The 8,925-nt window shown below is 49.7% G+C and overlaps 1 protein-coding gene across 1 annotated transcript in view; it reads left to right on the top strand.

The window, feature by feature from the left end:
- The window catches only part of LOC139414027 (transmembrane protein 255B-like), a 29,740-nt gene extending 21,067 nt beyond the window's left edge, over positions 1-8,673 (top strand). Inside the window, exons 6-9 of the mRNA XM_071161903.1 lie at positions 5,160-5,245; positions 5,389-5,548; positions 6,885-7,031; positions 7,993-8,673. Of these exons, the coding sequence (XP_071018004.1) occupies positions 5,160-5,245; positions 5,389-5,548; positions 6,885-7,031; positions 7,993-8,238 (639 nt within the window). The 3' untranslated portion in view covers positions 8,239-8,673. The remainder of the gene's footprint in view (positions 1-5,159; positions 5,246-5,388; positions 5,549-6,884; positions 7,032-7,992) is intronic.
- Positions 8,674-8,925: the final 252 nt, after the last annotated feature.

Raw genomic sequence — 8,925 nt, 5'->3', positions numbered from 1 at the left:
GGGTTATGGGGGGGGTAGATAATACATAGTTAGAGGTTATGGGGGGGGGGTAGATAATACATAGTTAGGGGTTATGGGGGGGTAGATAATACATAGTTAGGGGTTATGGGGGGGGGGGGTAGATAATACATAGTTAGGGGTTATGGGGGGGTAGATAATACATAGTTAGGGGTTATGGGGGGGTAGATAATACATAGTTAGAGGTTATGGGGGGGGGTAGATAATACATAGTTAGGGGTTATGGGGGGGTAGATAATACATAGTTAGGGGTTATGGGGGGGGGGGGGGGGGTAGATAATACATAGTTAGGGGTTATGGGGGGTAGATAATACATAGTTATGGGTTATGGGGGGTAGATAATACATAGTTAGGGGTTATGGGGGGTAGATAATACATAGTTAGGGGTTATTGGGGGGGGGTAGATAATACATAGTTATGGGTTATGGGGGGTAGATAATACATAGTTAGGGGTTATGGGGGGTAGATAATACATAGTTAGGGGTTATGGGGGGGGTAGATAATACATAGTTAGGGGTTATGGGGGGGGGTAGATAATACATAGTTAGGGGTTATGGGGGGGTAGATAATACATAGTTAGGGGTTATGGGGGGGGTAGATAATACATAGTTAGGGGTTATGGGGGGGTAGATAATACATAGTTAGGGGTTATGGGGGGGGTAGATAATACATAGTTAGGGGATATGGGGGGGTAGATAATACATAGTTAGGGGTTATGGGGGGGTAGATAATACATAGTTAGGGGTTATGGGGGGGTAGATAATACATAGTTAGGGGTTATGGGGGGTAGATAATACATAGTTAGGGGTTATGGGGGGTAGAAAATACACAGTTAGGGGTTATGGGGGGTAGATAATACATAGTTAGGGGTTATGGGGGGTAGAAAATACACAGTTAGGGGTTATGGGGGGGTAGATAATACATAGTTAGGGGTTATGGGGGGTAGAAAATACATAGTTAGGGGTTATGGGGGGGTAGATAATACATAGTTAGGGGTTATGGGGGGGTAGATAATACATAGTTAGGGGTTATGGGGGGGTAGATAATACATAGTTAGGAGTTATGGGGGGTAGATAATACATAGTTAGGGGTTATGGGGGGGTAGATAATACATAGTTAGGAGTTATGGGGGGTAGATAATACATAGTTAGGGGTTATGGGGGGGGGGGGGTAGATAATACATAGTTAGGGGTTATGGAGGGGGTAGATAATACATAGTTAGGGGTTATGGGGGGTATATAATACATAGTTAGGGGTTATGGGAGGGTAGATAATACATAGTTAGGGGTTATGGGGGGGGGGGTAGATAATACATAGTTAGGGGTTATGGGGGGGGGTAGATAATACATAGTTAGGGGTTATGGGGGGGTAGATAATACATAGTTAGGGGTTATGGGGGGGGGTAGATAATACACAGTTAGGGGTTATGGGGGGGGGTAGATAATACATACTTATGGGTTATGGGGGGGTAGATAATACATAGTTAGGGGTTATGGGGGGGGTAGATAATACATAGTTAGGGGTTATGGGGGGGGTAGATAATACATAGTTAGGGGTTATGGGGGGGTAGATAATACATAGTTAGGGGTTATGGGGGGTAGATAATACATAGTTAGGGGTTATGGGGGGTAGATAATACATAGTTAGGGGTTATGGGGGGGTAGATAATACATAGTTAGGGGTTATGGGGGGTAGATAATACATAGTTAGGGGTTATGGGGGGTAGATAATACATAGTTAGGGGTTATGGCGGCTAGAAAATACACAGTTAGGGGTTATGGGGGGGTAGATAATACATAGTTAGGGGTTATGGGGGGTAGATAATACATAGTTAGGGGTTATTGGGGGGGGGGGGTAGATAATACATAGTTAGGGGTTATGGGGGGGGGGGGGTTAGATAATACATAGTTAGGGGTTATGGGGGGGTAGATAATACATAGTTAGGGGTTATGGGGGGTAGATAATACATAGTTATGGGTTATGGGGGGTAGATAATACATAGTTAGGGGTTATAGGGGGTAGATAATACATAGTTAGGGGTTATGGGGGGGTAGATAATACATAGTTAGGGGTTATGGGGGGTAGATAATACATAGTTAGGGGTTATGGGGGGTAGATAATACATAGTTAGGGGTTATGGGGGGTAGATAATACATAGTTAGGGGTTATGGGGGGGGGGTAGATAATACATAGTTATGGGTTATGGGGGGTAGATAATACATAGTTAGGGGTTATGGGGGGGGGTAGATAATACATAGTTATGGGTTATGGGGGGGTAGATAATACATAGTTAGGGGTTATGGGGGGTAGATAATACATAGTTAGGGGTTATGGGGGGTAGATAATACATAGTTAGGGGTTATGGGGGGGTAGATAATACATAGTTAGGGGTTATGGGGGGTAGATAATACATAGTTAGGGGTTATGGGGGGTAGATAATACATAGTTAGGGGTTATGGCGGCTAGAAAATACACAGTTAGGGGTTATGGGGGGGTAGATAATACATAGTTAGGGGTTATGGGGGGTAGATAATACATAGTTAGGGGTTATGGGGGGTAGATAATACATAGTTAGGGGTTATTGGGGGGGGGGGGGGTTAGATAATACATAGTTAGGGGTTATGGGGGGGTAGATAATACATAGTTAGGGGTTATAGATAATACATAGTTAGGGGTTATTGGGGGGGGGGGGGTAGATAATACATAGTTAGGGGTTATGGGGGGGGGTAGATAATACATAGTTAGGGGGTTATGGGGGGGTAGATAATACATAGTTAGGGGTTATGGGGGGGTAGATAATACATAGTTAGGGGTTATGGGGGGGTAGATAATACATAGTTAGGGGTTATGGGGGGGGGGGGTAGATAATACATAGTTAGGGGTTATGGGGGGGTAGATAATACATAGTTAGGGTTTATGGGGGGGGGGGTAGATAATACATAGTTAGGGGTTATGGGGGGGTAGATAATACATAGTTAGGGGTTATGGGGGGGGGTAGATAATACATAGTTAGGGGTTATGGGGGGTAGATAATACATAGTTAGGGGTTATGGGGGGTAGATAATACATAGTTAGGGGTTATGGGGGGTAGATAATACATAGTTAGGGGTTATGGGGGGTAGATAATACATAGTTAGGGGTTATGGGGGGGGGGGGGGTAGATAATACATAGTTATGGGTTATGGGGGGTAGATAATACATAGTTAGGGGTTATGGGGGGGGTAGATAATACATAGTTATGGGTTATGGGGGGGTAGATAATACATAGTTAGGGGTTATGGGGGGTAGATAATACATAGTTAGGGGTTATGGGGGGTAGATAATACATAGTTAGGGGTTATGGGGGGGTAGATAATACATAGTTAGGGGTTATGGGGGGGTAGATAATACATAGTTAGGGGTTATGGGGGGGTAGATAATACATAGTTAGGGGTTATGGGGGGTAGATAATACATAGTTAGGGGTTATGGGGGGGGGGTAGATAATACATAGTTAGGGGTTATGGGGGGGGGTAGATAATACATAGTTAGGGGTTATGGGGGGTAGATAATACATAGTTAGGGGTTATGGGGGGTAGATAATACATAGTTATGGGTTATGAGGGGTAGATAATACATAGTTAGGGGTTATGGGGGGTAGATAATACATAGTTAGGGGTTATGGGGGGTAGATAATACATAGTTAGGGGTTATGGGGGGTAGATAATACATAGTTAGGGGTTATGGGGGGGGGTAGATAATACATAGTTAGGGGTTATGGGGGGGGTAGATAATACATAGTTAGGGGTTATGGGGGGGTAGATAATACATAGTTAGGGGTTATGGGGGGTAGATAATACATAGTTAGGGGTTATGGGGGGTAGATAATACATAGTTATGGGTTATGGGGGGTAGATAATACATAGTTAGGGGTTATTGGGGGGGGGGGGGTAGATAATACATAGTTAGGGGTTATGGGGGGGGGGGGTAGATAATACATAGTTAGGGGTTATGGGGGGGTAGATAATACATAGTTAGGGGTTATGGGGGGGTAGATAATACATAGTTAGGGGTTATGGGGGGGGGGTAGATAATACATAGTTAGGGGTTATGGGGGGGTAGATAATACATAGTTAGGGGTTATGGGGGGGGGTAGATAATACATAGTTAGGGGTTATGGGGGGGTAGATAATACATAGTTAGGGGTTATGGGGGGTAGATAATACATAGTTATGGGTTATGGGGGGTAGATAATACATAGTTAGGGGTTATAGGGGGTAGATAATACATAGTTAGGGGTTATGGGGGGGTAGATAATACATAGTTAGGGGTTATGGGGGGTAGATAATACATAGTTAGGGGTTATGGGGGGTAGATAATACATAGTTAGGGGTTATGGGGGGTAGATAATACATAGTTAGGGGTTATGGGGGGGGGGGGTAGATAATACATAGTTATGGGTTATGGGGGGTAGATAATACATAGTTAGGGGTTATGGGGGGGGGTAGATAATACATAGTTATGGGTTATGGGGGGGTAGATAATACATAGTTAGGGGTTATGGGGGGTAGATAATACATAGTTAGGGGTTATGGGGGGTAGATAATACATAGTTAGGGGTTATGGGGGGGGGGGTAGATAATACATAGTTAGGGGTTATGGGGGGGTAGATAATACATAGTTAGGGGTTATGGGGGGGTAGATAATACATAGTTAGGGGTTATGGGGGGTAGATAATACATAGTTAGGGGTTATGGGGGGGGGTAGATAATACATAGTTAGGGGTTATGGGGGGGGGGGTAGATAATACATAGTTAGGGGTTATGGGGGGTTAGATAATACATAGTTAGGGGTTATGGGGGGTAGATAATACATAGTTAGGGGTTATGGGGGGTAGATAATACATAGTTAGGGGTTATTGGGGGGGGGGGGTAGATAATATATTGTTAGGGGTTATGGGGGGGTAGATAATACATAGTTATGGGGTTTCGGGCTCTCTGGCACCATCTACTGACAATGACATATTCTGTTATTTGCTGCCATAGCAATGTCTCTTTGTCTCTGTTCTGTTCTGTCTGTCTGTCTGTCTGTCTGTCTGTCTGTCTGTCTGTTTCTGTCTGTCTGTCTGTCTGTCTGTCTGTCTGTCTGTCTGTCTGTCTGTAGGTGATGTGCAGCTCATTCAACAGTGATTGTAAAGTGAGAATGAAGAGCAACACCTGCTACTGCTGTGACCTGTACAACTGTGAGAGGTAAGGAGAAACACCTGTGTGTGTGTGTTCGCGTTCAAGCACGGAGGTGTGTGTGTGACTGTCTGTTGTCTCCTCTCTCTCCTCCAGTCCAGACTACCATACCCAGTACTATGAGTTCACTCTGTCTCCTCTCTCTCCTCCAGTCCAGACTACCATACCCATTACTATGAGTTCACGGGGGTGAGTAGCTGCTGGGATGTGGTCCATCTCCATCGTCTGCTGTGGGCCTGTGTGGTGCTCAACATAATGGGCCTGTTCCTGGGAATCATCACAGCTGCTATACTGGGGGCTTACAAGGACCTGGTGGGCACACACACACACACACAATACCTAGAACACGTCTGTTTGTTAGGTACCTATTTCATTTGTTATTGTTTACACTAACTATATGTATTCCTCTCTCTTCCCCCCTTCTCTCCCTTCTCTCTTTCTCCCTTCCCCCCTCCCCTCCCCTCTCTCTTTCTCCCTTCCCCCCTCCCCTCCCCTCTCTCTTTCTCCCTTCCCCCCTCCCCTCCCCTCTCTCTTTCTCCCTTCCCCCCTCCCCTCCCCTCTCTCTTTCTCCCTTCCCCCCTCCCCTCCACTCTCTCTTTCTCCCTTCCCCCTCCCCTCCACTCTCTCTTTCTCCCTTCCCCCCTCCCCTCCACTCTCTCTTTCTCCCTTCCCCCCTCCCCTCCCCTCTCTCTTTCTCCCTTCCCCCCTTCTCTCCCCTCCCCAAATCTCTCCCCTCTCCCTTCCTCCCTTCTCTCCCCTCTCCCTTCCCTTCCCCCTCTCTCCCTTCCCCCCCTTCCCACCCCTCTCCCCTTCTCTCCCCTCTCCCTTCCCCTCTCTCTTTCTCCCTCCCTCCCTCCCCTCTCCCTTCACCCTCTCTCCCTCCCTTCACTCTCCCTCTTTCCCTCCCTTCGCCCCTTCTCTTCCCTCTCCCAACCCCCTTCCCTCCCCTCTCTCTTTCTCCCTCCCTCCCTCCCTCCCCTCTCCCCCTTCTCTTCCCTCTCCCTTCACCCTCTCTCCCTCCCTTCGCTCTCCCTCCCCTCTCCCTTCGCCCCTTCTCTCCCCTCTCCCTTCCCCCTTCCCTCCCCTCTCGCTTTCTCCCTCTCCCCCTTCTCTCCCCTCTCCCTTCACCCTCTCTCCCTCCCTTCACTCTCCCTCTTTCCCTCCCTTCGCCCCTTCTCTCCCCTCTCCCATCCCCCTTCCCTCCCCTCTCTCTTTCTCCCTCCCTCCCCTCTCCCCCTTCTCTTCCCTCTCCCTTCACCCTCTCTCCCTCCCTTCGCTCTCCCTCCCCTCTCCCTTCGCCCCTTCTCTCCCCTCTCTCTTTCTCCCTCCCCTCCCCCTTCCCTCTCTCTTTCTCCCTCCCCTCCCCCTTCCCTCTCTCTTTCTCCCTCCCCCTTCCCTCTCTCTTTCTCCCTCCCCTCCCCCTTCCCTCTCGCTTTCTCCCTCCCCTCCCCCTTCCCTCTCGCTTTCTCCCTCCCCTCGCCCTTCCCTCTCTCTTTCTCCCTCCCTGCCCTCTCCCTTCCCCTCTCTCTTTCTCCCTCCCTCCCATCTCCCCTCCTCTCCCCTTCCCTCCCCTCCCCCCTTCCCTCCCCTCTCTCTCCTCTCCCTCCCTCCCCCCTCCCTTCCCTCCTTCTGTCTCCCTTTATCTCAGGCTCCCGCCCCCCAGATGTCCCCCAGTCCCGCCCCACCCCCCCACATCATGTATAACCCCACCCAGCACGTGGTGACCTACGCTGGCTTCTGCCCCAACGGACAGGCCCTGCCCGCCTACCCCAACTACCCCGCTTTGCCCATGCAGGTAAAAAATACCCCAACTACCCCGCTCTGCCCCTGCAGGTTAGACCCCAACTACCCCACTCTGCCCCTCTAGGTTAGACCCCAACTACCCCACTCTGCCCCTCTAGGTTAGACCCCAACTACCCCACTCTGCCACTGTAGGTTAGACCCCAACTACCCCACTCTGCCCCTCTAGGTTAGACCCCAACTACCCCACTCTGCCCCTCTAGGTTAGACCCCAACTACCCCACTCTGCCCCTGTAGGTTAGACCCCAACTACCCCACTCTGCCCCTGTAGGTTAGACCCCAACTACCCCACTCTGCCCCTCTAGGTTAGACCCCAACTACCCCACTCTGCCCCTCTAGGTTAGACCCCAACTACCCCACTCTGCCCCTGTAGGTTAGACCCCAACTACCCCACTCTGCCCCTGTAGGTTAGACCCCAACTACCCCACTCTGCCCCTGTAGGTTAGACCCCATCTACCCCTGTAGGTTAGACCCCATCTACCCCACTCTGCCCCTGTAGGTTAGACCCCAACTACCCCACTCTGCCCCTGTAGGTTAGACCCCAACTACCCCACTCTGCCCCTGTAGGTTAGACCCCAACTACCCCACTCTGCCCCTGTAGGTTAGACCCCATCTACCCCACTCTGCCCCTGTAGGTTAGACCCCATCTACCCCACTCTGCCCCTGTAGGTTAGACCCCAACTACCCCACTCTGCCCCTCTAGGTTAGACCCCATCTACCCCACTCTGCCCCTGTAGGTTAGACCCCAACTACCCCACTCTGCCCCTGTAGGTTAGACCCCAACTACAATAGTATTTAGTAAAAGTAAAATCTCCTCGTCATCCAGTGATATGAATGTCTCCTCTCTCTCTTCTCTCTCTCCTCTGTTGTCTCTCTCTCTCGACTTCGGTCTCTCTCTCTCTCCTCTGTTGTCTCTCTCTCTCTCCTCTCCTCTTCCCTCTCTCTGTCTTTCTCAGCACCACAGCAGTTACCAGGCCCCCTCCACCCCCCAGCCCGGCCTGGAGATGACCCTAACCCCCTCCTCTCCGTCAGAGGAGAGCCAGAGCCAGCCTTCCGCCCAGGCCCCCAGCCAGCCCACCTTCCAGACTGGCTCCCAGGACCCTGGTCAGGGTTACATGCTATCACCCAACGCCCCTGCCCTCTACCCTGGCCCCGTCTACGGGCCCTCCGACTTCGAGAAGCCCCCTCCTTATGCATGCTGAATGCCAACCTGACCTTTAACCTTTGACCTTTAGGCCAGGGTAAGAGAGGCTAATGTCCAGAAACAACACCTAGCCTCTGTCACCTGGTCAGCACAGACATGAAGGAATCAGCTCAGTGTGACAGCTTCCATATATCCTTTCAATCAATCAGATATGGCCTCCATATACCCTTCCAACCAATCAGATATGGCCTCCATATACCCTTCCAACCAATCAGATATGGCCTCCATATACCCTTCCAACCAATCAGATATGGCTTCCATATACCCTTCCAACCAATCAGATATGGCTTCCATATATCCTTTCAACCAATCAGATATGGCTTCCATATAACAAATATATCCTTCCAATCATCGCTTCTTACGGCCAGCTATGTGATTCCTTTAGATCTGCACACAACAACGAGTTAGGGAATAAAAGGGACTAGGAGACATGGGGCTAGGAAGCAAGGGTCTAGGATAAGGGACTAGGAGACATGGGGCTAGGGGATAAGGGACTAGGAGACATGGGGCTAGGGGATAAGAGACTAGGAGACATGGGGCTAGGGGATAAGGGACTAGGAGACATGGGGCTAGGGGATAAGAGACTAGGAGACATGGGGCTAGGGGATAAGGGACTAGGAGACATGGGGCTAGGGGATAAGGGACTAGGATAAGGGACTAGGAGACATGGGGCTAGGGGATAAGG

This window comes from Oncorhynchus clarkii, chromosome 7 (assembly GCF_045791955.1).
Source record: "Oncorhynchus clarkii lewisi isolate Uvic-CL-2024 chromosome 7, UVic_Ocla_1.0, whole genome shotgun sequence".
Lineage (NCBI taxonomy): Eukaryota > Metazoa > Chordata > Actinopteri > Salmoniformes > Salmonidae > Oncorhynchus > Oncorhynchus clarkii.
The sequence above is the reverse complement of the archived record's forward strand: the minus strand, read 5'-3'. Positions and strand labels throughout refer to the sequence as shown.